Raw genomic sequence first — 27,684 nt, 5'->3', positions numbered from 1 at the left:
TGGTTCATTATAAAATCATTTAAAAAAATAAGCTGGTAATACCAGCCTGGTATGGTGCATCATTAAACGCTAATATTGCTAAAATCTGGGTCATAAATTTATTTAAATAGACGTTTTTCCGTTCTACAGGTAAAACATATTACAATTCTAGGGATTAAATGAAGCATTTTTCGAATATTTTAGTCAAAAATGACATTTTTGCTGAACATCAAAACTTCCATTGTTAAAAAAATACGAAAAGAAGGAATAGTTATGAACCGACGAAGAAATTTCGGGAATCGAAGAAAAATACACAAAGGTTTTTAGCTGTAAATGGATACAGAGACTTTCCGACAAAAAAAAACAAAGCAAATGTGTTGCCCCAATAAATTAGACATTTTTTTCACATCGATGCTCAGTTTGGTTAACAGTGTTGACTCAACACATATCATAGCAGACCGGTTGAATTTGTTGTTGTGAATTTGAAAATCGACAAAGTAAGTACGCTTCAAATGTCTCAAAAATGACTTGATCTAATTCCGCTAAATATAAAACAAGTCAAATCAATTTTAAAATTAATCTCATTTCTCTTTTCCAGTATCGCTAAAAATGGCTGAAAATTCCGCTGAAACACTCGATGTACCTGTTCCAAGCACAAAAATTACAGACGTCAATATCGATTGTTTAGAGAAAATCTGTAACTATTTGAGTTTTGAAGACTTATTAAGTGTAGCTGATGTTCATACGCATCTGAGAAAAGCAGCCGATTTGATGTACGGTCTGAAGTATGGAAACAAAATAGTGTTCATAAGTTCTATGGAAAAGGGTCAGCGTGCTATGAAAGTTGGTTTTAATGGATACAACAGGATGTTTATCTATGCTTTCAAAACTCTTTTGAAAACAATCCGTTGTTTTGGGCATAACATTCTGCGAATCGACATGCATGGTTTGATTTTTACGGAAATTGCCAGTTTTATTCATTTGGTGACCTACATCGGTGAATATTGTGCTGATCAATTAAAAAGTTTGGAATTTATGGTCACGTCAGAGGGTGTATTGAAGCACTTGAAGAAGCCACTTTTGGGCGTGCAAAAACTTATCATCTGGGAAAATGGACTAACAACACATTTCTTGAATGAATTTTTCCCGAATCTGAAACATCTAATGATAATCTATGGTCATCATGTTATTCAAAATGTTCACTGTGTTGCCGTTGATTTTGCAAACATTGAGAAATATTTTCCATACTTAAACCAAATGAAAATAAATTCTGATTATTCGGCGAACAGATATTCGCTGGCAACTCGTCAACGCACCGAAAGTGTATTTGATGTCGTACAATTGAAAAACACAAAGCAATTTGGTGAGCATAAAAGTTCGAGCATAAGGTTACCATTGGATCATTTAGAAGAGATTTGCTTGGAAATTCATTTTGAGAATGACGACAATTTCTATGATTTCTTTAGTAAATATCCATCAATTACAAATTTAAGCCTAACTCAACCACATCATAGCAAACATAAATTCGAAGAAAAAGATTTAAATGTCTCAAAACTTGCAAACACATTGCCATGGTTAGAACAAATCGATCTCAGTTGTTGCAAATTCACACCGAGTGTCGCTATTCAGTGGATGGACCAATTCAAATCGTTGGAGAAATTTCGATTCTATTTTGAGTTTCAATCGGAATGCATTGACCTGCAAACGCGTTTAGGCAGTGAATGGCAAAGTAATTGCATAATTGATGGCAATAAACATATGTGCGATTTGATTCGGAATCATTTGCAAACTGATTAAATACTTGAACTCAAGCCATTTTTCGAGAAGATTATTTAGATTATTCGCTGTAAAGAGGATATTTTCTATTGCTACATTATAACATTTGATTGGGAATGTTTTTGTATTACAATTCTATGTTTCAGCTTCTATTTGACCAATCATTCTACACTAATTCCAAACAATTTATGCAATAACTTTGAAAAGTCTGTATTTTAATTAGATTGCTTATCATTAAAATAAAAACAAAAAAATCAATGGTAAAAAATGCACCGTATGTTTCTGTCTATTGGTTTGTCGATTGCGAATAAGTTGGACAGTCGAAGCAGTGGAATTCGTCGAATTTTTTTAAAGACGAAAACTCAAAGCACAATATCGAAGTACTTTTGAAGGCGTCGTTCGAGCCTTAGCCTCGGCCACAGCCACAGCCACAGCCTACGACAATCACCACTATCACCAACACCACTACTACCACCACTACGACTACGACTATCAATTCGACGACGACCATAACAACAACAATAACTACGCTGTCAACGACAAGAACAAATACAACGCTGTTGAAACCGCCGAAAAGAAGACGACGTGACACAACAAGTGACTACCAATATGTCAATGAAACAGTCGACGGGCTGGTTCAAAATGGTGAAGTGGATCCGAAGGATACAATGAATGGAACGCATCTGCTGTCGTCCACAGTGTTTTCACCCACAAAACTCTCTCCCATCATCGATCAACCGTATGTGTGCATGAATAAATCTAATGTCGCACCAGATCCAAAGAAAATCTACGGTCACTTTAAGAGAAAGATCATTGTTCAAATTAGGTTTCAAACATTGTTTCTTAAATTCAAAATCGTTTTATTTGGGATTTAATTTCATATGGATTTTACTATCTAAATTTCATTTCGTTTTCCAGGCCCATTAACAAGCCTATCGGTTGCGGGTAATTTACGGACAAAACGTGAAGACGGCATGTTCCTGAATATTTCTTGGAGTTTGGTTCTCCGCCCTACCAATATTGCTATACATACAGTTCTGGCTCATACTATAACACAACAGATGAAATACTTACCGATGAACAATGGCAAACAGGCAATACGCCATGGTTCACAATAAGACGTAATCTTTTCTTGGAATCAACGCTCACGATTGTTGTCCAAGTACAAAATCAAATCACAAATCATACGAAAATTATCACGGTCAATACATATGAAGAGCAGAACCAATCTCAACTATCGATTACTGTCATTCCCGTGATTTTTATCCTATGCGTTATCGTACTTATCATATATCTATTGACTAGATCGAGAGGAGAGTAAGTTCATCTGACTTTGTTGTGAAAGAGAAGAGTAAGTTTCTTTCGACTCAAAAATGGTTAAAGGCGAGTATGTTCATTTTTGGCGGGTCCTCGCGGTTTTCCACGGTTTCCGCGGAACTGATAAGAGATAACAACTTGGTGTCTTCGGCAAAGTTGTAGCACTCGAGCAGAGTTGTAGCACTTCTATAACATTGCTGAAGTCAGTTATCTCTTATCTCTTATCAGCTCCGCTAAAAGCGCGAAAAATGATAAGAAAAAAAAAGTTCTATATAAAATTTGCTTTTTTATGTGCGCGATTTGCGCGCAACTGATAAGAGATAAGAGATAGATGTCTTCAGCAATGTTGAAGAAAACCTCAAGTACTACAACTTTGCCGAAGACACCATGTTGTTATCTCTTATCAGTTTCGCGGAAACCGTGAAAAACCGCGGAGGCTAGACGGGATGCCAACATACTTCCTTTTAGCGCAGATAGAATCAACAGAAATCATACTCTCCTCTTTCAAAATATATTAGAATTTTTTCACATACTCTCCTCTCGATCTAGTCAATAGATATGGTCCATACATTTTGTTCAAACACGAAATACCTGCTTTACACGAATTTAATAAACAAAAAATATTATCAATTTTGCAAAAATAAATGACTTTGGCTAGTTTTATTTGAATTTTTTTGGGTTCGAGTTTTCATACATGTGCAAATCACAGTGATCACAATTATAAACGGATCTCAGTGGAGAAGTTAGTCATACATTTTAATTCTTTAGGCTGGATTTCATGAAACTTTGATCAATTGAATTTACATAGTATTTTTTATTGATGAATCATATGTTTGAAATTCAAACTTTGAATTGACTTTTATTTGAATTGGTTCGAAAAAATTTGTGAAGATTGCTGATTTCAATGCTTGATTATAGCTTCATATGATATGTTCACAGATTCTTTACTCTCACCGGAAATATATATGCAAATTCTTCTATTTGAAAAAAAAATTCTCTCTTCGTCTTGTTTTATTGTATTTACAGTAGAACCTCGATTATCCGTCCTCCCATTATCCGTCACCTCCGTTAACCGTCACACCTTTTCAAGGTGGAAAAGTTTTTTTTCAGTTCATTTTTCAGTTTATTTCACTTGAACGTACGAATAAAGTTGCCAACTAACTTTCATAATCAAAATCAATTGTGTGCCCCTTGTACATTCGCACAATAAGATTTGAAATCAGAGGCTTTGCGTTTTCGGTACACTTCTCGTATATACAAGATTGTCCAATATTTTGGACAATGCACCAAATCTGTTCTCACATCTATTATATATTTTTTACATCACCTTGTTTTTCATCAAAACTAATTAGAAAGTATGGAAATTTTGATTATTTTCTTTTATTTATATGAAAGTCTCGATTATCCGTCTTTTTCGATTATCCGTCAATGCGCTGGTCCGGTGCCTGACGGATAATCGAGGTTCTACTGTATTTTGTTTATTTTTCTGTACTTTTCTGTACTTCTTTATTTTTCTGTATTGAATTCAGTCTAATTGAAATTAATTGAAAATGGAATATTTCAACGGTTTTCTTCAAACAAAATTCGTTTGAATTTAGTTCGAAGTACAAGTGATGTATTGAGCCAACTTCATGCCGAACAGCAACAAGTGTCAATTTGAGTGCATTTTTTCGCAGTGTTTGTATACGTATATGCAGCAGTCGAATAATTATTGCTGAAATCATTGAAAAGTTGTGTTTTCCAAAGGTTTGTATATGTATTTTAATGATTTTTCAATTTTAGCATTATTGTTTCAAGATTTTATCAGCTTTAACCATTCGTGAAAAGGTTTCCAAAAACATTTAACGCCTCTCGTGATTTTTCCCCACAGTAAAACTACAGTAGCAAAAGTGACAGTCACTTTCTGAAAATGAGCAAAAGAACGATGGAAACTAGTGCACGGAAACGACCAAAAATGTCCCGGGATAATCGAGGTTGGCTTGAAGAAGACCAAAATGGAATGACAATTGGTTCAAATGCCAAAGGTTGGCTCGTTGAAGATCGAAACCAAACAGTGTCAACGGCAACTACAGTCGAACCAACAATTGAGTCGCCGTCACCGAAAATTTTCAAGCTGGACATCGATTGTTTTGATGAAATATTCGAGTATTTGTCACTAAACGACTTGCATTCATTTGGCCAAACATGCAAGATAATGCTCAAAGTGACCGGCGAATATTTTAAGCGGAATTACCCAGATGCTACACTTCAAATGGAAAGGTACAGACCTTATGTATACATCAGTGGAGATTATACTTCGTTGCCCAGATTCAATCGATTATTTTCGAAAATCCATTTCGAAGCATACAACCAAAAGCCTCTTCAGTACGTGGAATCGCACATCAACGAATTCGAAGGAATTAGGTGTCTTGAGCAGGTAGAGCACCAAGTGAATGAAAGAGTAGCAAATGCAATCGGTAGCATTTTTCCCAAGCTTGAAACAGTTCGTTTGATATTTGTTATCGTCCGGAAGAACTTATACGATATAATGTAGAAAAAATGTGAAAATCTCAAGCGTCTTCATTTGGATGGTTTGAAATATGAATTTGAGCATCGTCAAGAAATTCCAGGCCCATGGATAAAACAAAAATACCCGATACTTGAACACTTGGAACTGACGCCGATTCCCTCAATTGATGGCTTGACTGAATTTTTCGAGAATAATCCCAACGTTTGCAGCTTTTCCACCGATGCAGAAAGCATTTGGAGCAACAACGATGCAATTCTGACATTCAAAGCACAGCTAGATTTATTGGTGATCACAAATTTCGATGAAATTCAACGTTTGGATTGTATGGCACCATTCTGTAGACTATTAAGTAAACTTTACGAACAAGGATTCTACAAATGTTTGCATATTGCTATGGACAAAATAGTATCTACGGTTGGGGCTATTGGATTGACTTCACTTAAAGGTCTTGAAAGTTTGACCATTTATTTTTTCGATGAAGGAATGTTTCCAGTTTTACCAAATTTGAAAGCATTGGAAATTTACATTGAAAAAATCACGAAATTGATGATTGAACCAGTGAAATATATGAATCTGGCGCGTTTGTCTATTGTGGGTGCCGAATATGTAGATATTTTGCCGTTAATTCAACAGCTACCAAATCTGAAGACACTCCGTTTGCGTTATTCGTGTTATACGCGTTATTCAGAACATGATCACAAAATTCTACCATTGAAAAAATTGAATGAAGAACGCGGAAAGTTGATCAGACCACGAAAGCTTACGATTTATGTTCCCAAGGAGATGTTTCTCAAAACGAAATGGAACGTAAAACATGGAAATGTCAACCTGCCGTTGATTGAAATGAAACGGATTGGTACATGCAAATGGAATGATTATGAGTCATAATTTATGATTAAAATAATATTGATAAATATGCCATAGCCGTAATGTGAGCAAGGCAGCCAAGGGAAGTCATATTTCTAACATGTCATTCGAAGTGTAAGCCACTAAAACTCACAGTGCCAAAAAATATAATTAATTAAGAATTCTATGGGCAATAAGATGTCCACAAACTATACTTAGATTTTCTCACTCTTTCTTTTGGAATAATAAAACTTGAAGCATGACTGCTTGTGTTTGCACATTTGTTGTTTTTCTATTTCATCACCATTTATTTTTCAGGGATTGTTCAGTGCATTATTTAACATTGAAAAATATTATTATGGAAGGTCCTATTCCGAAACGGTCCACACGAGACTATTTTTGAACTCTTCTTCATACACTTGTTCGATGATTGTTACGTTGTAATTGGAATTACGACGATCAATAACTGTTTGTCCGCGTGTATGTGAACCGTGCAATTCAACGGTGGCATTGCACTGATTTTTAGTTCGAATACACCTCTCAGGGAATAAGAAGACTGCGGTCAATAGAGCATCGTACGGTACATAGGAGAGGCGACCACGAAAACGGATTCGTTCAATTTCATTGAGTAACGTTAGGTTTTTGTCATTAGCATTTACATTAGCCAGAACGTTGAATCTCCAATCCTGAGAATGAAAATAATGTTTCCTTTGAACATTTATCAACTAAAACAATGAATATTAATTGATCTTTTGATTTTGAGGTTTTATCGTGTATTTTATTTAATAGAAAAATTGTTTTGATTCAACAAATGATACACTTTATAAAGTGTATCATTTGTTGAATCAAAACAATTTTTCTAATGAATATTAACTAAATCATTTTTGTACGGTAAACTAGGTTCAAATTATTCACGTATTTATTTCAAGTGTTTGGTTTTAAATTCGATTATTTCTGAGGAAATGGTTTAGATTCATTTTTTTTGTCAGAGGTAATGAGCAAAACCAAATTAATTTTCATACCAAGGGAATGTTCAGATTTTGTACCAGGCCACATTCTAACGGGAGCGTTGTAATTGGACAGGTGAGTGAATTTAGTACGATGTGCGCTGCTTCTGGATCCATATAAAAATTGAAATCGGCACATGGTTTGATGCTTCCGATACCTGAAATTATAATTTATAAATTTATTATAAATTTCGAAATCAATGAAGATCTGATATGATAAGGAAAGAAGTTCATTTTAAATGGTTAACTTTGAACTATCATTTGAGTACTGTTCGAGGAACGTTTAAATTATTTCTATTACTTGAATTACACTATTGGACAACTGTCAACTCGGCTTTGCATTGAAATTTGCTCCGTAATATTTTCTCGTTTTTTTGCATTGTTTTGATCAAAATCACCAAAGAAAAATTATTAAACTGGCTAAATTCTACTAAACTTTTACCGCCGTTTCGGAATATATTGAAGTTCAGTTGTCTCACAAAATTTTAAGTGTTGTATTTTCATTGAAAATTTTCCTGTTTTTCTGCGGCAATCAACAAACCACCTAACCTCAAACATCGTTCATTGTTCATACATTTACTGAGTAATGTCACAGCTAAGAAAGTGTACCCCTGATTGTCCATCGGAAAACGTGAAATTTCCAGTTCAGTGTCATTTGTGCAAAGGCTATTTCCATCTGCCATGCTACGATGTTCAAGGAAGGGCCAGCAAAGTTTTTCCCACAAACAACATTGTTTTTTTGTGTGACGAATGTTTATGTGCATCAGTGCAGTCACCAAAGCGCAAAGCACCGAAACCAACCGAAATCAATGACGTTTTGCTAGGAAAACCAGCCGTTGCTCGTGTATCTGGCGAAAACATTAATTTGTCCGATGTGATTGCTGAATTATCAGCTAAAATTGATGTTAACACTGAGACATTGAATTCATTGAAGAGCTGTGTCAGAGAAATGGATTCAACGATCCAAAATTCAACACAACAACAAACTGAAACATGGGCAAGTGTAGTCGCGTCAACTTCTGCGTCGCAAAGTAAACAACAACATAGTGTTGATAAACCAATTACCGCAGCTGATAAGTCTCAAACAGATAATTCATTGAAATCGAAAGAGGAAACTCGTGAATTGGATGCCGAAACAAAGATTGCCATTAAAAAGCGAACATTGATTGTTGGAAATTCTGTGCATCATGGACTTGGTTCGGCAGTTACAATTGGTGCACGAAAACCGACAAAAATTGCCCGTACTCGTTTGGACAAGTCTATTTATGTTTCTCGTTTGGAAACAAGTGTGACTATCGACGATATCACCTCGTACATCAAACAACATGTGTCAGATGTTGACGAGAAGCATTTTTCTTTGCATTTGCTTGCCAAAAAGGATGCCGATTTGAATCAGTACACCTACATCTCGTACCGGCTGCAGTGTACTGAAGTTCTTTATGGTCAATTTATGTCACCCGATTTTTGGCCAAATCATGTTGAATTCGGCGAATTTGTCGAGAAGAAGAAGCCGAAGCCTGCAACACTCGGCAATTTTATTACGAAATCAGCCACTGATTCGACTACCAATGAGTTGGATGACACCGTGGAAATGACTGAGAACGAAGCCAAAGAGTTGTCATCGTCAAAAAACGGGAGCAGCGGAGCAAATTCGGCCCAGCCGAATAAAATCCAACAGCACCAAAAATTCCCTTGCAGGTAACACACAAAAATATAGTATATGCTCTCGGCTTGAGAGACATGATGCTGCACAATTTAATTTGAGCAATTCCATCCGCAGAAATTGTACACAATCGCTCATCACGAGCTACTTCATGTCACCGTCAGAGAGTTCAAACAACACGAATATGTTACCTGCCACAATTACATCAGTTCCTGATCAAAATAACACCATCAATGACAGAATCATTGAACTTGAATACGAAATGCTGCTAAAAATGACCGAACTCGATGAATCCGATTTCAGTGACGACCACATCGATAATTTTTTCCTGCGTGTCAATGATATTCAACAGAAAATCAACCGCCTTCGCAGTAAAAACTCAACAAATGACCAATTCGTTGATCTCATCAGGTTGCTGATCTATTACAACAACATCAGATCCGTCGAAAACAAACGTAACTTCTGCATGAAAGTTGAGCTATCGCTCTACAAAATAATTTGTCTCGTTGAAACTTGGCTCACATCGAATCATTCGTCCAGTGTTTACTTCCCAAGCATGTTTAACGTGTATCGCTGCGACAGAGCGACTGAAACCGAAAAAATTAGAAGCAGAAGAGCGGGTGGAGTTGCTGTCTTGGTACACTGTACACTGAGGAGCCGACAAGTAAATTTACCCGATGATCCAGATTGTGAAGCGGTAGCGGTTGAAGTTATACTGAAGCCAACACCAATTCTGCTGTACCTATGTTACATGAAAATCTTCGATATTGACATCGCCATCAAACATTTTGAAAATATCAAGTCACTCATGAATCGCTTTCCTGCCCACCAAGTGATGGTTTTGGGTGATTTCAACTTGAAAGACATCCAATGGACTGCAAATGAAGCTGAAAATTGCTACGAGCCTATCATTTCAATAGAAACAAGATCTATCTATTTGAAAAACGCGAATACATTTTTGACTAAAATGCTCGGACTGCCGCTGTATCAAATTTCAAACATTAAAAATATAGCTTCGAATGTGTTGGATTCACTATTTGTGAACAGTTCGTGTGAAGTCAAATTGAGTGTCGACCAACACACACTCGTTGATGAGAGCCAACAAGATGTTTATCATAAACCGTACGCCATCGAATTTGAATATTCCAAAGTTGGATCAATGATACGTGCTGAACCCAAATTAGTGTTCAAATACTCTCGTGGAAATTATCGACGACTTTGTCAACAGATTGAGTGCATAAATTTTCAACACGAATTTAGTATTCGCGATGTTCATTCAGCGTTTGACTTCTTCCACTGCACCATGAAAACACTCACAGAGAACAATATACCAAAGGTTTTGGTCACCAATTACCCTAACAAGCCTAAATGGTGGACTCATGAGTTGCAGCATAAGAAAAATCAACGAGATAAATCGTTCAAGCGTAAACCGAAAGGCATTCAAACAACAGAATACATCGATGCATGTCGTGATTTCAATGAGTTGAACGATAAACTGCATAGTGAATACATTGCTGGTGTTCAAAATAATATCGAATCCAGCAGAGTTTTGGAAATTTGCGAAAATTGGCAACAAACAAGCTACGTATCCAAATCAAATGCACAACAATAATGCCACGGCTGATTCACCTGATGATATTGTTCAACTGTTTGCAGATTACTTCGAGACAATTTATGTAGCTGATGAACAACTTTGGAATTTCGACGAAATATTTCAAGAGAGTGCTGATTCTACTGAAATCAATGTGTCATTGACAAGTATCGAACTAGCCATTAACTCTTTAAAGTGGCATAGTGGTGCTGGACCAGATGAGATATCACCGTTTGTCATCAAGCAATGTATCGACGCCATTGTTTGGCCAATATGGCTTTTGTACCAGAAAACATTTGATGCTGGTACTATTCCGTATCTGCTCAAGCTGTCGAGAGTTGTGCCAGTTTACAAAAAAGGCCCCAAAGAGGATGTCACAAATTACCGTGTGATAGCAATCAGTTCAGTCATTCTGAAAATCTTTGAATTAGCAATCAAGCACCAGTTGAGTGCTATCATTGACCCACAATTATCGAATTCACAACATGGATTCAGAACAAAGCGTTCTGTTACAACGAATTTACTGAGCCTGTCTACATTAGCGCACGATGCGTTTCGCAAGAAAACGCAACTTGATGTCTTTTACGGAGATTTTAAAACTGCGTTCGACCGCGTATGGCATCGAAAACTCATCGAGAAAATTGCTCACTTCAAAATTGGTCGTAAAACCGCCAGATGGCTATGCGACTTTGTCATCGGTCGTTTCAATTTTGTGATGATTGGCCAGTCCAAATCCAGATCATACCCGTCGCCATCTGGTGTGCCTGCTGGAAGTGTTCTGGGGCCAGTTTTGTTCACCATGTTTATAAACGACATAAGTGCCATTGTTGAAAAGTCTACCGTGCTGCTGTTAGCAGACGACATCAAAATGACATTGGAAATACGAGGCAATACCATGTCAAACAACACGCATCACCTTCAAAATGATATTGATAAACTCATGTTTTGGTGTAATGCCAATCGACTATTTTTCAACAATCAAAAATGTGCGATTTTGACACTTTGTCGTAAAAAGTCATCCATCATCACGACATACACCATGGGAGACTACTTAATCGAGAGAAAGGAAGAGATTCGCGATCTCGGCGTTTTGATTGATAAGCAGCTTCACTTTGGTCATCACATCGAACAAAAAACAATACAATCGAGGCGCATGATTGGCTGTATTAAGCATTTTTCAAATGGCAACTTTACATACGAAACACAAAAGATATTGTATCTGGCTCATGTTAGGCCTATTTTAGAATTTGCTTCAGTTATATGGAGCCCATATCAGGATATTTATATCAGGGACATCGAATCGATACAAAAACAATTTGTTATTTATTTGTTAGAAAATAGACGTAACGCTACTTCATTCAGACTTACTCCTTATTTTGATCGATGTTAGCAACTGAAAATACAATCGTTAGATTTGCGTAGAGAAATTGCTGATGCAACTCTTGCTTACGATATTTTTAAAAACAATATTAATGATACATTTATTAGCTCTAAATTTGTAAGGCTTGAAAATCGTCGCTCTTTAAGAAATAACAGAGTACTAAGCGAACCTTTATTTGATACTGATTATTTGCGTCAGCAGCCTATTGCACGATTAGTACGTTATATAAATAATTTTATAAGTATTGTAAACTCTGCTCAAACTAGAGACTCATTTAAATTTAACCTTGCGAAAGTGTTGTCATCTCAAAGAGAAAATGTAAATACAAACAACTGATGTAAATTATATTGTATAAATTTAAATTTAAATCATATTCAGCCAGTTTTTTGGCGGTGCAATAAAATTCAATTCAATAAATTTATTATAAATTTCGAAATCAATGAAGATCTGATATGATAAGGAAAGAAGTTCATTTTAAATGGTTAACTTTGAACTATCGTTTGAGTACTGTTCGAGGAACGTTTAAATTATTTCAAATATTTCAAAAAAATCTAATTTATCTCTAAAGAATCTATCGTATGAAATATGGTGGATATTTGTGAATACGGCGGAATATTGTGGATATTTGTGATTATGAATGATATTTAAATGTATTTATTCGGATTTAATGCAAATAATCTGAAATATCTCCAAAATCCACAAAAATCTGATTTATTTATTCGAAATATTCGAAAATATGTCATAAAATTGATGTTTATTTCAAATATCTCAAATATCTCACAAGATTCAGGAGCGTGATATTCCCCTAGGTTTCAACAAACATCAACACTTCGCTTGTATAGTGGAATATTTTGGTCAAAATCATACTAAAATTATATACCTTGATGGTTGCCGCCCAGAACCATGGCTTCCTTAATATTCGTTTTAATCTCAGAGAATGATTTGATAGCTAATGCAATGTTCGTCAAAGGTCCAACGCAAATAAGCGTAATTTCGTTCGGATGCTACACAATGAAAATGGGTTAATTTCAAGTTCTTATCACAAATCACAAACTTACCTCCATTACCAGATCCCGGATAATTTCAATAGCTCTCTTACGTTGGATCAGCGTGTTTATATCGCTTGGGTATTTATCGAGATCCCAAAATTCAACATCCGCAAACCCATTGGCACCGTGAGAACCCCTTTTGATATCACCGGGAATGAGTGCTTCATCTGCACCTTTGTAAATCGGAATCTGTGGATCGGAACGAGTGAACTTCTATTCAATTTTTTCAGTTCATTTCAACCAACATCTAATCACACAATTGATGCGAACCGAAAAATTGGAAAATATTCAAAAATAAACTAATAAAATACCTATAAAAAAGCAAAAAACGTACATCAGTTCGGTCAAAACCATCCAAAATTCGATACGTATTCTTGATGACATTTTCATTTGTTGTATTCCCATTGACCGTGGTAATTGCAAGCACTTTGACGCTCTTCAGTACTTTCTCCGCCTTTAGAATCATTTGCAATGCCCAGGCATCATCGGATCCCATATCCGTGTCAAAAATCACGTAATTCGGCTTTGTTCCACTTGACATGTTCACTTTATCGCTTTATCTTTAGAGATTCATTTATTCAAAAGGAGAAAAAACTAAAATTTCGACAGACTTTTCGACAGAAGCTTGAAAAGAGACTCTTGATTTACCTAATAATAGTGTAGTCGCCGATTGAATGAACGTTTGGACGGATGATGACTCCTTTTATGTCTGATTTATTCTGCTTATCTCCTGACAGTAACATATTCGCAGCTTTTTGCGAAATCATAAACTAATTCGGAATTGATAACGTTAAAATTAGCTGGTGATTTCATACAATTCACACATATTTCGGTAATCAGAAGGAAAATAAACAAGTGGACAGATAAGAATGGTTTACATTCTCATTTTATATTCTTTCTTGACTTTATTAATGCTAACACAAATAAATGATACAGACAATTCGTTCAAAATGACTCGTAATATGAGTAATATAAAGCTGTAGTTTATGTGTGTGTTAAAGAAATCAGCATTGGATTACAAAATGTTATTTTCTGGTTTCATTCGAAATAATTTTTCATTTTACTCTTCAGACTTTTTTCCATAGTCCAGGAGAGTTACCAAGTTGGCGTTACGCATATAATTCTCTCTTTAAGAACAACAAGGATCAGGAATATATATTGAGAGTAACTTAGTGCAGGCTATCCATAATTCACTATAATTTCACATATATTTGATTTCGTCTTACTCTCAACACAAATTGAAAATGATAAGGATGTACGGGAATTATCAATTGAGGAGCGACAATGTCGGTTTCCAGACGAGCGTTGGCCTTTGGGTGCATCCGAATGTAATGAGCTCAGCCTTCTCGTGATTGAATGAGGGAATAGCATTCTAATTTATTCATTGATTTATTTGTTTTCATCCAATAGACAAAAAACACTACTGTAATTACACACAGATAAAAAGTATTCTAAACGTGCGTACCTCAACGTTAGCGTATGATCATCATAACAATACTAAAACGTGTTTTTCCACCTGTCGGGAAATACATGTTCGCTTAGTCATGTAGATTGATGCAAACAGTTCAAATTCATTGAAAAATGATCATCAAAACGATTCAAGTTCTTATTCAAATTTAATCGATATGTAGATATTATGAACATAACATTACCGATTATAAAGCGGTTAACGAGAGTAATGCAACGACGGGCATTACGACAGTGACTATTGGAATAAATAGCCAGCCGAAACGATTGACTCGTTCAGCGCGCCTCACAAACCTTGATTCAGTCATCACCATCGGCAGCATTGTCGTTCTTTTCAGTATCAAACACAATGTGCGTGTGTGTGCGCTAAATTAACTGCTGAAGCAATGATTTTAATTTTCGCGTTTTAATTACAAATTGCGATCGATTGTAGCGCTAAAACCAAAGTCACCAATGGCATTTGAGGTTTACTTAAATCTAGGAGAAAATATTTTTATCGACACCTATATCGGTTCAAATTATAAATTCCGAGTACATTCCTGATAGAGGTGATTCTTGAGGTAGTTGAAACATTCTAGCTAAATCAAGAACAAACGAATAGCAGCCCATTTTATTGACTCAATGATATTGTGAAATTAGTTTTAATCTTATATCGCAGCAAAAAAAAAATCGACTAGAAATCACAAATAGACTAGGAGAATTAATACGAATGCTAGCTAACAAACTCCAATGATAATTGAATTTTATTTTGCACTTCTGATTGATGGTATAGTCATTGGTTTTCCATCTTAGAATAATCTTCACGAACTGGAACATTGACTTTAATACATGCTCTGGTCATTTTGGGTCCATGATTTCCAGCACAGAATCGCCAATCGCGGCCTCCATGGACGATTTGTATTTTTCTTAGGCCATGGCCGTAGCTCTTGAATTCGTGGTTCACCTGAAAATGATTGTTTGGTTTATAGTAGAAAGAATAAATTTTGTGATGAAAAATCCATATTCCACCTACATTGAACCAAATATTCTGTTAGTCTTCTATTAAATTACTGTCTTCGAATAGAAATTCATCAAGTGTTTCATCAGATTGGTTCAATTGTTGTAATTGTTGTACGATTTTGGACAATTATATCGGCAGCAATACCATTCGCTTATCTACAGAAATCGTTTGAAAAATGAGAATTTGTGAATTAATGTGAATTGTTGTCCATGGAAAGGCACATTAAGAATTAGTATAAATAATACGTAATATCTGCATGACTTTAAACTGACCTCAGTCACTGGTTGCAAATAGTACAAAATATTCGCGGTAAAGCCTTCTTCAATCAAGTCAACCGTGTAATGTTTATAGCAGTTGCTGTAAGAGTTGACAAAACAATGCTAATTATCTCCGAATTCCGGCTGTTCTGGTAAGAAATGTACACTGCGTGAACAATCAATGACCCAGCTATTATCATAATTTTGTGGAATTTTTCAACGTTCAAACATTTTCTCACCAGAATGATTTTTCACCAAATTTCTTCAAAACAAATTTTCCGAACAAATCAAATAAAAATCTTTCCATTCAAAAGATGTGCCTGAGGCAATCGAACAACCAGTTCAGTACTAAATCATTGTTGACAAGCTCGTCGGTTTTTTTTGGTGGATTTCGATTTTTTTAAACAAATTTTACCCATTAAATAACGAAATTATTTCGATCTATTGATTTGGGTCTACGCTGGTGAAATTTTTCATTTTTTGCATTAGCACTTACAATTTACACAACAATTCTACACATTGAAATTCACACAAATGACGCAGATTGTTTGTCAACAAATGTGTTTATATTTACATTTGTGTGAATGTTACTGTCCCGGGCCAAGAACTGTCAATGTCAAAGCGGTATTTCAAATGTATGAGCTGTATTTATGTGAACCAAGATGTGAACTAACTTCATCAGTTCCACATTTTACTATCAATTGATTTCAATAGCTTTATTTTTCATGTTTCTGCGTGAAAGTAACGCAGTTGATAGGGATATTGAACATGGACCTGTTTGTTGATAAAACATACTTTATTTATAATATTATTTGACGTTGTAAGATTAATTTGGTTTGATTTAAAAACAATTTGTTCAATTCTTCATTTTGATTGATGAAAATTTCACAACTTATCGAAGAATGAAGTGCGGTGACCTGAGATAATTCAATTAGATAGCTGAAGAGTAAAATACTTTTAATGTGCATGTAATTGCAAGGTGACTATAGTTTAATTTGATAAACTGCACTAGCGATAGAGTTCTTGTTGTCACTTCTGATTGAACATTATCATTGGTTTTCCTTATTAACTGGAACTTAATCTTCTCGAACTGGAACTTTGACTTTAACACATGATCTGGCCATTTTGCACCCAAAATGTCCTGCCCAAAATTGCCGGTCACAACCCCCATGGACGAATCGTATTTTTCTTAAGCCTTGCCCGTAGTTCTTAAATTCGTGTTTCACCTGAAATTTGAAAATCGAACGGTTTGATTTATAGCAGGTCGAATTATTGGTTTGCATTGCAATGAAAAGTTATAATAGATATTCGGAGAAAAAAAATGTTCTAATGCCACTTACGTTGAACCAAATATTCTGTCGATCTTCCACTAAAGTATCATCGAAGATGAATTCATCGATTGTTTCACCAGACTGGTTGAATAAATACACGTGAATATTGTACACTGCTGCACAATCAAATCGGGAACAATACCATTCACTTATCTGAAAATAAATATTTATAAAATGAATCGAATTTTTGAATCAACTTGAGAAACTGTTGTTCCAAACTCAAAATTTGCAACGTGAAAAATCGAAGTAAAAGACAGTCAAAAGAAAAACATAATAATTGCATGGCTTTAAGAATACTAACCTCAATGGGTGGTTGCAAATGATCCAAAATATTCACTGTAAATCCTTCTTTAATCAAGTCCACCGTATAATATTTACGACATTCACCGTAGGAAGTCACAAAACAATGCTGTTTATTTTCAAATTCGGCATCCGATTCTAGTACAGGTGCACCAATCGGTGGACATTCAATGGCCCAGCAATCACCATAATTTTCTGTAATTTGCCAATGCTTGAATTTTTCTTTGCCGGAATGATTTTTCACCAAATTTCTTCCAAATAAACCACAACATATCAAATAAAAGTCTTTCCATTCGGAAATTGTTTCTGAAGTAAATTTACAACCCGTTCTGTTCTCAGCCTTTTTACGCCAAACATGATTTGTTATTATCTCGTTCCAGCATTTGCACACACGACGGCATTTCAACAATGATTTCACATCGACGTAGAATAATATGTGCTCAATCAATTCCGGTGGTATTTCCACATTTTTCAGTACTAAACCATTGTTGACAAGTTCATCGGAATCTTCTGGCACATTTCTCGACGCAATTTTACCCATTTTGAACGAATGATGAAATGATTCCGATTTAGTGATTTGAGTGAACGCTGTAAAAGTTTTTCTGTTTTTCCTCTCACTACGAATTTACACTTTATGTTTAAATAAACTTCAGAAAACAATAGAATTTCGTCGTCTGTAGCAATAGAATTCTTATTAATTGCAATGAATCATTGCTTATCAACAGCAAGTGTTTATGAATACAAAATAAATACATGTATATGCTATTATCTCGGGCCAAGAACTGTCAATGTCAAAATGATATATGCAACTATGAACTAACTTCACGATGAACGTTGCTTTTCCAAATCATTTGTATTTCGCATGAAATTTGAAAGAAACTTTATCCAACGATACCAAACTTGCACGATTAATTTATTATCTGATGAAAAAATATAATTCAATAATATATTCGATTTAACAAATTAACTCTTTTTTGATTTTATTTGAATATTTCCTCACTTTGGTGTAAATAAAATCATAGCAAAAGTACTTTCAACTGGCACAGTAAAACAGCCTGAGATACATCGATGTGAATGTTAGTTAAAATGTCAGGTATGAACTAAAACCAAGCTTAAAATTTAATGAGATTTTTTTAGTAGTCCCTGGATAAGACCCAAGAAATGAATGTATTATTTATAAATACATAAATGGACCGATTTTTGTCATGAATAGATTGGTGATTTTGAAGCACTATAGCCAAAGACGTTGACAAAGAAATGCAGATGTCATCATTTGTTCGCTTGTTTCTCATAAACCTTCTGGAATTTTGGCTTTGACATAAGCTCCAGCCATTTTGGATCCATAATGTCCGGCCCAGAATTGGCGATCACGACCTCCATCGACGAAGCGTATTTTTCGTAATCCTTTGCCGTAGTTCTTAAATTCGTGCTTCACCTGAAAACAAAAACTTTTCAATAAAATAGAAATGTTCATGTCAATGACACGACACTTACATTGAACCAAATATTCAGCCGGGGTCCTTCCAAAATATCTTTGAAAACAAATTCATCAAGTGTTTCATGAGATTGGTTCAATAAACGTACACGCATGTTGTACAATGCTTCACAATCCCACCGGCAGCAATACCATTCATTTATCTAAAAATTTGGTTTTAAAATTGAAACTCGAATATTAGTTTTACCATAAACAGTTACAAATGATTTAAAATAGAGAAAAACCTACCTCAATTGGTGGTTCCTGGTCTAAAATCTTGGTCGAGAAACCTTCTTTGATCAAGTCGATTACTTGCTCTTTGTAGCAATCATAATAAGTTGTGACGAAACAATGTTCTTTGTCTTCAAACTCTGGTTGTGGTGGCGGAAGTGGTGCACCATACGGAGGACATTCAACGATCCATCCACCCATGTAATTTGCTTGTAGATAATCTCCATCATCGTTGGTGTCATAATTACTATCGTTAATGTCATTATCACTGTCGCTGGTGCTGTCGTTCTCACGGTCGCTGTTGCTGTGATGTTCATTTTCACTATCGATCTCAATGACGTTTAGGTTTCCATTGTCGGTGTCATTGTCAGTATCGTTTCCATTGTCGTTGCGATTCATATTTTCATTATCTCTATTACTGTGTGAACTTGCGTTGTCATCACTAGATTCGTGGTCTTTATGATTGGCGCCATCGATGCTGATATTTCCATCAATATCGCTATCGCTATCGCTATCGCCATCAATTTCGCTTGAGCTGCTTTCGGCTTCACCATTGATTTGGATATTTCCGTCGCTATCTTCTCCGCCATCCGATTCCTCGTCTGAGATACCATCTATATTGTCATCAGAATCATTTGAATCCGTATCACGTACATAGTTCCAAGCTGCAAAATCATTTTGCACCAGTATCCAGTGTTTAAATTCCTCTTCTCCCGAATGATTTTTCAGCAAATTTCTCCCGTATAAATTTTTCGCGCAGATCAAATAAAAGTCTTTCCAATCCAGAACGGTGTTCAAAGAAAATTTGTGGCCAGTTTTAGTCTCAGCCTTCTTTCGCCAAACATAGTCCATTATGGTCTCGTTCCATCGTTTACAAACTAATTGGTAATTCAGCCATGATTTTTCATCGGCATAACTCATTATGCGCTGAATTAATTCAATCGGCAAATAAATATCGTTAAGTATTAAACCATTTTCCTCAAAACCATCCGATTCTTCAATTGATTGTAGATTAAATGTTTCTTCACAGCTCATTTTTAACTATTGAATTATTGTTTTTTTTCTTCAAAGGATACGACTATTTTATTCAATAACCAAAACGATCGAGTTGTGTATTATTCAAATTGTTATTTAAAAATAAACCGAACTTGAAAAGAAAAATGCAAATCAATCACTGTTTTACAACGCTACCACTTCATGTGAAGTCTTTCCACAAACAGAACAGACCAATTTTATGAGATGATGAAATTACGACAAATGATTCCTCTTTCCACGAAAATTTTGAAATACATTACATTTTTTTGAACTGTCTGCGAATTAGCAATATCATGACTATGCAACGTCACAAATCAAGTGTCAACGATATACACACTACAAACACAGATTCTACTCCAACAATACATAATGTATTTGTAAATGTGAACGAGTTCCACATTCCATTCTACTTCTCCTTCGTTGCAAATTGCAATCACAGCCAAAGGAAATTAACACAATCACACCGAGTCACACACTCAACAAATACATTCAAATGTATATGTCTGCTTGTTTCGCTCTTTTTAATGTAATTACGTCTGTTTTTCACTTAAATACATTCCAATGAATGTCAATTTTTCACCTTATTGACTCTACTGGAGTCGGATTAAATTATTGAAATAAATTTAATGCTAACCTGAATGCATTTCGGACAATGTTGCTGTCCATCATCAGCAATCACGACTAATTCGTTCAACGGGATTTTCAGCTTCACATGACAAATTTGCACGCCAATACACGAATTGAGTTGAGACCAACGAAACGAAAAAACAACACTCGATACATACACACTCACTCACACCAGAACAATTCCGAACCATTTCACTTGACTTTGGCAAACAGTGACGATTCAATGTTGCCCCTGTCTTGGTGTAGTGATTGGTTGTTTGCATCGGCCGCTTGTATGTAGAATGCTTCTAACGCATCAAGCCGACGGCTGTCGTTCACTTGTTTTTTCAGTTTTACACAGTCTTTGTTTACATTTGTGTGGCCGTCTATCAGAACGTGAGCTGCTACAGCTGATTTGTTCGGGTGATTTAGACGAATGCATGCACAATGTTCACCAAAACGTTTTTCAATGCTTCGTTTTGTTTGTCCCGTGTATTCCTTTTTACACTCACTACATGTCACTGTATAAATGCCGGACTTTTTCAGTGGTTCAATTTTATCTTTCGTTGAGCCTAACAGATTTGATAGTTTATTATCGTTTCTGAACACAATTTCCATTCCATATTCGATGAATTTTTGTTTCAGTTTATTAGTTATGCTCGGAACAAATTCAAATGAAACTCTCTGTTTTTCCGGACTGTCTCTTTGTGAAAAAAGTGTGGTGAGATTCATGTTTCTCACTTTGTTTCCATGTTTATAAATCAATTTGTCCACTATTTCCACATCGAAACCATTCACACGCGCCGTCTCTTTTATGTGCTTGCATTCATTTCGAAAATTCGCAATATTCAATGGTAAACGGAATAAACGATGGACCATGGAATGATACGCTGCCATTTTATGCTGGATTGGGCAGTGTGAATCACTTTTGATTGTGCGCATCGTACTTGTGGGTTTATGATAAACTGCGAATTCCAAATCTCCGCCAATTCTTTGTACTTCCAAATCTAGGAACGGTAATTTTCCGTCTTTTTCTGTCTCATACGTAAAATTGATGGTCTCGACTTGCTTGTTTAAAATGTCTAAGACATTTTCGATCTCATTTTTGTTTATCACTGCCCACACGTCATCCACATACCTATGCCACACTCTCGGTAACAAGTTTTGTCTTTTTAAATTCACTTCAAACGCTGACATGAACAAATCCGCGATAATGGGACTAAGCGGGTTGCCCATGTTGGTACCAAATTCTACCTTGTACACCTTATCACGGAATTGAAAAAAATTATGTTTCATGCACAATCTAGCTGTTTGAATATAAATCTGTCGTTTGTCGTTGTCAATATCCAAATTGTTCAAATGATTTTCCAACACTTCGAGTGCTATGTCAACCGGAACACTCGGGAATAACGACGACACGTCAAAACTTGTCATGATTTCATTTTGGTTCAGTTTCACCGTTTTGACCTTGTCCACAAAATCGTATGTGTTTTTGACCGAAAAACTTTCCCACTTTGGCAATTTTTTCAACTCTGCCACCAGCCATTTGGCAAGTTTATAAGATGGAGCCCCTATATTTGATACAATGGGTCGCATCTTTTTTCCTTCTTTGTGTGTTTTGGGGAGAGCATACATTTTCGGCAAAGTGGGGTTCGACACGATTAATGCTCTACGTGTTCTATCACTGAATGCAACTTTAATTCTCTGTCTTAATTCATCAGTTTCCCGAATCATTTTATTGAGTGGGTTTCGATTCACTTGTTTATAATTGCATTCTTTGATTAAATCGAGCACGCGTCTTTCGTATTCACATTTATCCAAAATAACAACACTGTTGCTTTTGTCGGCCTTTACGTACACAACATCTTTCTTCTTTAAATTTCCAATGATTCGATGTTGTTTTTCTGTTTCACCCGATGTGTGTACTTCACTGTCGTCGATCACTTTTGCAGCGGTTTTTCGAATATCATTCTGTATTGAAGGCACTTTGTACTTCAAGGTCGTTTCAATATCAACCACTGTTTCGAGCAGAGGAATTTTCATTGGTTTTGGAGTGAATTTTAGGCCTTTGTTCAATAAATTCAACTCTTCTTCACAGAACTGAACACTCGATTCGTTTATCACAAAATTCGGTAACAATTCCGGCTTTTTCCGCTCTTTAAGTGACGTTTTTTCGATCAGACACGCGATTTTGTGTTCATGCGTTCTTTTTCTTCTTTCTACCGTTTGTGTCGCTTGTTGCTTCACTTTTCTATCGAATTCAAGCCACTCACTATGTTCACACGCACTTTGGTTACGAGTGAGTTCCAAATGTAAACTGTATAGTTCCAATTCTTTTTCGGCGAGTTCTTTGTACTTGTGTTTTATTTCGAGTTTGAGCCAAACTTTTTCAGCTATTTTGATCGCTGCACATGCTCTTTCATTGCTCACGGCCGCCTTAATTTTTATAAAATTCGGCACAATATTTTTCCGTTTGCAATTTCTCAAAAACGAAATGTCTTCCACTAATGCTCCCACTTTTCTCTTTAGTCGAGAGTAAATGTTTAACTTTGGTTTGGTGGCCATATTAAATCAAATTGAACGAGAGAAATTACTAATAATCTCTCAGTTAAACGGCGTAGAGTCCAACAACATTCACTTAAATACATTCCAATGAATGTCAATTTTTCACCTTATTGACTCTACTGGAGTCGGATTAAATTATTGAAATAAATTTAATGCTAACCTGAATGCATTTCGGACAATGTTACTGTCTGTTTTTGCTTGAGTGTGGTGGAGAGTTGGTGATAACGAACATATGTGTACACGCAATATGTAGAGAATATATGAACACACACTTGTTTCTCATTCAAATTTGCTTACCCCGTACCACTCCGTACATTTCATTTAAATTAAACCTTTTACTTTGTTTACTGATTCTTTGCAGCATCAATTCACAAATTGTTTCGAGTTTATGGCCTTTGTCACCCAGGTTTGGGCCCTGATTCTTTAACATTCCAAAAACTTTCTCATATTCTTTCCACAGTTGATTGATTGGTAATTTTTCAACGCATTCTGAAATGAAAAAAAAAACCATATCATAAAATTATGCATAATGTTCATAACCATGGTTATGAACCCAAAACCAAACAATAACTTTTCAACTGTTCTTGGACCATTGATGATCTTTTTGTGCCAGATGACGTTGTGGGAACGTTACTGGCAGCTTTTGTGCCAGATGATGATGTGGGAACGTGGAAATCATCATCAATATCATCGTCAACATCAAGCGTCGGTAATTGCACTATACAAAAGAAAAATATAAATTAAGATTTCCGATGTTCCAACCGAAGTTTCTCAAAACTTACAATTTGCAGTATAGCCGGAGAGCGCATACACCTATGTAAATCATACACATCTGCATGCACTCTCCGACTATACATGCGACGACGTTGCGCTAATTACGGCATTAGCCGAATTAGTCGCGACGTCATGCGCATCCACTCAGTCACAACACAACCTTCAACCAAAGAACAATGAATAAAGAGTATATATCCAAAGACATCAAACAACTGTGTTTATTTCATCAATACATCATGCTCCTTCCATCACTATAGCAGGAGCTGGCCCTAATTCACGCAGATGATCCCCAAGCGCGACTCCACACTTAGCTTCTAAATGTGACACCTTGGTAAGTGTGAGCATTCGTTTTGCGAATAAGCGACAAAGAGAATGGAAACAAGTGCGCGTGTGGTAGTGAGCAGCCTGATGCGATGCTTCTCAATGTAGCGACTAATACACGCGCACTTGCTTTCACTCTCTTTATTGCTTGTTCGCACGACGAATGCTCACACTTACCAAGGTGTCACATTTAGAAGCTAAGTGTGGAGTCGCGCTTGGGTCCTGATGATGTCGCTGAGAAAAGTAAAAAAATTTAATTGAAAACTTAAAAAAATTCATGAACATTTCAATAAACATTTGTTCTTACTTCATCTTGGGCTCTAGCTTCTGTTGCAATTTCATCTTCTATTGCAGCTTGGAGAGCTGCTCCTGCTGCCACCACATTTATTTTGCACTTCAACAAACTTCAAATACGAAGAAGAAAATCGATGATAAAATTAAATCAAACAAATTCAAGATCTTTTTATTTACCCCTTCAATTCCCATTGCTTGAACTTGTTGATAGATATCCTTCTTGTTCTCTTTTCTTCGCGGCTTCTTCTCTTCGGCCAAGGCTCAGGGGCGAAGGGTTGCAAATTTCGTCTAAAACTTTGCAGAAAACCTTACTTTCCTTTCGGAAATGCGCAACCAAATTCTTGATGACATTGGCATTCTCAACAATTGACGCCGTGCCGAACAGTTGGCAAAGCATTCTGTTTGTTGAACTGAAATAGAACAAACAAATAATGAATTGTAGTTATTACTACTTACTATTCCAGATAGCTCAACAATTCAACCGCATGCTGAATATTGTTGTACTCAATTTTTTTCTTTTTTGAGCCGAAGCCAGAACCTCGCTTAGTTTTTGGCATGTTTCTCTCTTTTCACTTTCCTTTATAAATTTTATTCGCTTTTGTTACTTTATGAATTCGTTTTTTATTTTTAACACTTCGAATAATTTCACTTTGAATAATTTCGCTTTGTTCTTTGTACTCCACTCGAACTAGCAATAAATGCTATTGAGACCAATCAAACTGATACAAAGAACAACTTCGATTTGATAAAAAATGAAATAAATTCAATAAAGACAGTTATTAACCAACAGCAAACAACAATTACCCGACACGAAACCACTATTACCCGACACGAAACCCGCTTTGTTCAACCATATATTTATATGATGACATCCCCTTTATACTAGGAATAGAGTCTATTCAATAGACTGTTCACGCTGATTGCAAACCATACTGTTCCAGTCGTTCGGCATTTATGGATCTTCGGCTCAATTACGAATCATACGAGCCTACCAACTTAGTACGGCCTTGAAGCACTACAAAAGAAATTTTGACTTATTTGGTTCTGAATTTAATTAAAATTTACCAAACTAGTATGTCAAATCTAAATTTCAAAAGTTCTTTTGTAGCTGACGGGTGTTTATACAGACCATGACAATGGACAGCACGTTGCCGCACTGTCAAAGCTGTCATGCCATGTGTTTTCATAAAACTTATAAACACCGGTCACGATTTTAGCATGGCTTACCCAATTAATTGAGTTAATATTGAACCAGTTGTTTCAATTTGAATTACGTTAAATAAATTCAATATCAATTGTTTGAAATGAAACTCACAATAAAGCAACTACAACTGGTTCAATAGAAGCAATCAGTTACTCATCGGGACTTACTCAAGTAGTCTGGATCGTACTCCACGGTCTGATTCGTCGTGTGCCGTCCGTATTATTCCTCGAGACCCTTGCAATTTTTTAAAAATAGTAGCTTTATTTCTTAAACTACTGCCTGAAAAAAGTCGCCGCGATGATATGATCGCGAACGAAAAATTTATAATTATCAAGACGAAATTTTTAACGAAAGCTAACTTTTTCGAAGCGACATGACGGCAAAAAAAAATCGCAAAAACTTCATATTTGTTGAAATTACAAAAGAAATTGATAAAATAGATATTCTTCTTCATATTAAGAAAAAGACACTCAAAAAATCACACTGAGCTCACGGACACCAATAATAAAATAACTAAGAACATTTTCACTTCACGAAAAAAAAGCACACGAGAAATAAATATTCCAAACAGGGAATAAAGAAAGAAAACAAATGATAGATACAAACGCGGATGATAAAGAAAACGCGCCAATCCCAAGATCACCCAACCAACCGCCCATTAGAAGACAAGAGAAATACAACAGAGGAATAAAAGTACTTACCGAATTGAATGCAGTCCACATTTTTATAAAAAAAACACTTTCACATAACGATTTAAAAACGCGCACTAAACACTGAGAGGTAAAGAGTTTAAGGAGAACGGTCGAAAACAAACAGATCTGTTTGAATGCCCGTCCGTACCAAAAACACTCACCAAACTACAAAAAAAAACACTTATCACTTCACTACACTGCACTTACACAACATTCTAACTTACCTGCCTGTGTAAAAAAAGTTTATATAATAACCTGAAATTGGCATACTGTATAGGAAACTATAGTGAACTATATAGCTATCCCTTTTCATTTGACATTTTTCCGCTCAACTCGACATGGACGGCACACGAACGAAAAAGTGTCTCAAAAAAGTATTTTCTACGCGTTTCATGAGTTTTTATGATGTTCTAAACCAATTTGGCGGAAAAAGTTTTCGGGACAAATTCTTATACTTTCTCTTAAGTGTTAAGAAATGTGTACGGAAAAGTAAAATAATTGCAACGCTAACATTCCACCAGTAAAATTTTAAATTACTAAAATGTATTATGGTTAGTTAACAATAAAGATAAAGATGAGAGGAAAAGTTGAATGTTTGGCAATATTCAAAGCCTAATTGCAAGTAATTATGAAATTATGTACACGTGTGAGGTGATACACCAGATTAAATGGCGATGAAATACGATATATAAAGCAGCACTGTTTATTTAAAAACATCATATATCAACCATTCCACACGAAATCAGTTAAGAATTGGATCGACCCTCTGCGAATTGGCTGAAAATTTGCATGGAGTTTTGTTTTCGGTAGAAAACGATAAAACCAAAATCTTAGGGCTGTAAGTGGTCCACATTTTCGAGTTCACCCAGTGTAAATTTTTCGGAAAATTGAAAAAATCGAAAAAAAGGGTTTGCGCCAACTGAAATCTAACTAAGAAGTAGTTGACACATTGCCAAGATCCTGGTACTGTTGGAAAGGTAATCGATGGGGCTACAAAAACTGCCTAGTAACCCAC

At 35.7% G+C, this 27,684-nt stretch overlaps 4 protein-coding genes across 4 annotated transcripts in view; all 4 read right to left on the bottom strand.

Moving 5' to 3' along the window:
• Nucleotides 1-6,721: 6,721 nt before the first annotated feature.
• Nucleotides 6,722-13,965, bottom strand: LOC129570765 (nucleoside hydrolase-like). Its single transcript, XM_055450480.1, has 6 exons — nucleotides 13,767-13,965; nucleotides 13,453-13,678; nucleotides 13,128-13,307; nucleotides 12,950-13,073; nucleotides 7,450-7,592; nucleotides 6,722-7,113 (listed from the first exon to the last, which is right to left on the bottom strand). The coding sequence occupies exons 2-6, from the start codon at nucleotides 13,657-13,659 to the stop codon at nucleotides 6,796-6,798; spliced, it is 972 nt and encodes a 323-aa protein (XP_055306455.1). The 5' UTR covers nucleotides 13,660-13,678; nucleotides 13,767-13,965; the 3' UTR covers nucleotides 6,722-6,795.
• Nucleotides 13,966-16,619: 2,654 nt separating this feature from the next.
• On the bottom strand, nucleotides 16,620-20,958 carry LOC129570764 (thrombospondin-4-like). Its single transcript, XM_055450479.1, has 5 exons — nucleotides 19,197-20,958; nucleotides 18,968-19,111; nucleotides 17,475-18,908; nucleotides 17,183-17,326; nucleotides 16,620-17,068 (listed from the first exon to the last, which is right to left on the bottom strand). Exons 1-3 carry the CDS (start codon nucleotides 20,211-20,213, stop codon nucleotides 18,762-18,764), a joined length of 1,308 nt encoding a protein of 435 aa, XP_055306454.1. The 5' UTR covers nucleotides 20,214-20,958; the 3' UTR covers nucleotides 16,620-17,068; nucleotides 17,183-17,326; nucleotides 17,475-18,761.
• Nucleotides 16,919-18,014, bottom strand: LOC129570776 (F-box only protein 44-like). The gene is made up of 3 exons (XM_055450494.1): nucleotides 17,475-18,014; nucleotides 17,183-17,326; nucleotides 16,919-17,068 (listed from the first exon to the last, which is right to left on the bottom strand). The coding sequence occupies exons 1-3, from the start codon at nucleotides 18,012-18,014 to the stop codon at nucleotides 16,919-16,921; spliced, it is 834 nt and encodes a 277-aa protein (XP_055306469.1).
• A 74-nt stretch (nucleotides 20,959-21,032) lies between the features above and the next one.
• The window catches only part of LOC129570775 (uncharacterized), a 33,771-nt gene continuing 27,119 nt past the window's right edge, over nucleotides 21,033-27,684 (bottom strand). The window contains exons 2-4 of the mRNA XM_055450493.1: nucleotides 23,956-24,102; nucleotides 23,724-23,873; nucleotides 21,033-22,975 (exon numbers count right to left, since the gene is read on the bottom strand). Coding sequence (XP_055306468.1) covers nucleotides 21,033-22,975; nucleotides 23,724-23,873; nucleotides 23,956-24,102 — 2,240 coding nt within the window. The remainder of the gene's footprint in view (nucleotides 22,976-23,723; nucleotides 23,874-23,955; nucleotides 24,103-27,684) is intronic.

The sequence above is a fragment of the Sitodiplosis mosellana genome, unplaced genomic scaffold (assembly GCF_009176505.1).
Source record: "Sitodiplosis mosellana isolate CC-2019 unplaced genomic scaffold, AAFC_SMos_1.0 Smas_scaffold_80, whole genome shotgun sequence".
Lineage (NCBI taxonomy): Eukaryota > Metazoa > Arthropoda > Insecta > Diptera > Cecidomyiidae > Sitodiplosis > Sitodiplosis mosellana.
Note: the sequence above shows the minus strand (reverse complement) of the source record. Positions and strands in the feature narration are given on the sequence as shown.

Bases quoted from the DNA above. Each gene is read 5' to 3' on its own strand.
- LOC129570765 (XM_055450480.1), bottom strand. From the start codon at position 13,659: ATGTCAAGTGGAACAAAGCCGAATTACGTGATTTTTGACACGGATATG. The intron at 13,074-13,127 runs GTAAGTTTGTGA...TTCATTGTGTAG, and splicing joins TCCGGGATCTGGTAATGGAG to CATCCGAACGAAATTACGCT. The intron at 7,593-12,949 runs GTATATAATTTT...TTATAATTTCAG, and splicing joins TCTGGGCGGCAACCATCAAG to GTATCGGAAGCATCAAACCA.
- LOC129570776 (XM_055450494.1), bottom strand. From the start codon at position 18,014: ATGGGTAAAATTGCGTCGAGAAATGTGCCAGAAGATTCCGATGAACTT. The intron at 17,327-17,474 runs GTTAGTATTCTT...ATTTATTTTCAG, and splicing joins ATTTGCAACCACCCATTGAG to ATAAGTGAATGGTATTGTTC. The intron at 17,069-17,182 runs GTAAGTGGCATT...TTCAAATTTCAG, and splicing joins GACAGAATATTTGGTTCAAC to GTGAAACACGAATTTAAGAA.
- LOC129570764 (XM_055450479.1), bottom strand. From the start codon at position 20,213: ATGAGCTGTGAAGAAACATTTAATCTACAATCAATTGAAGAATCGGAT. The intron at 19,112-19,196 runs GTAGGTTTTTCT...CCAAATTTTTAG, and splicing joins ACCAGGAACCACCAATTGAG to ATAAATGAATGGTATTGCTG. The intron at 18,909-18,967 runs GTAAGTGTCGTG...TTTTGTTTTCAG, and splicing joins GGCTGAATATTTGGTTCAAT to GTGAAGCACGAATTTAAGAA.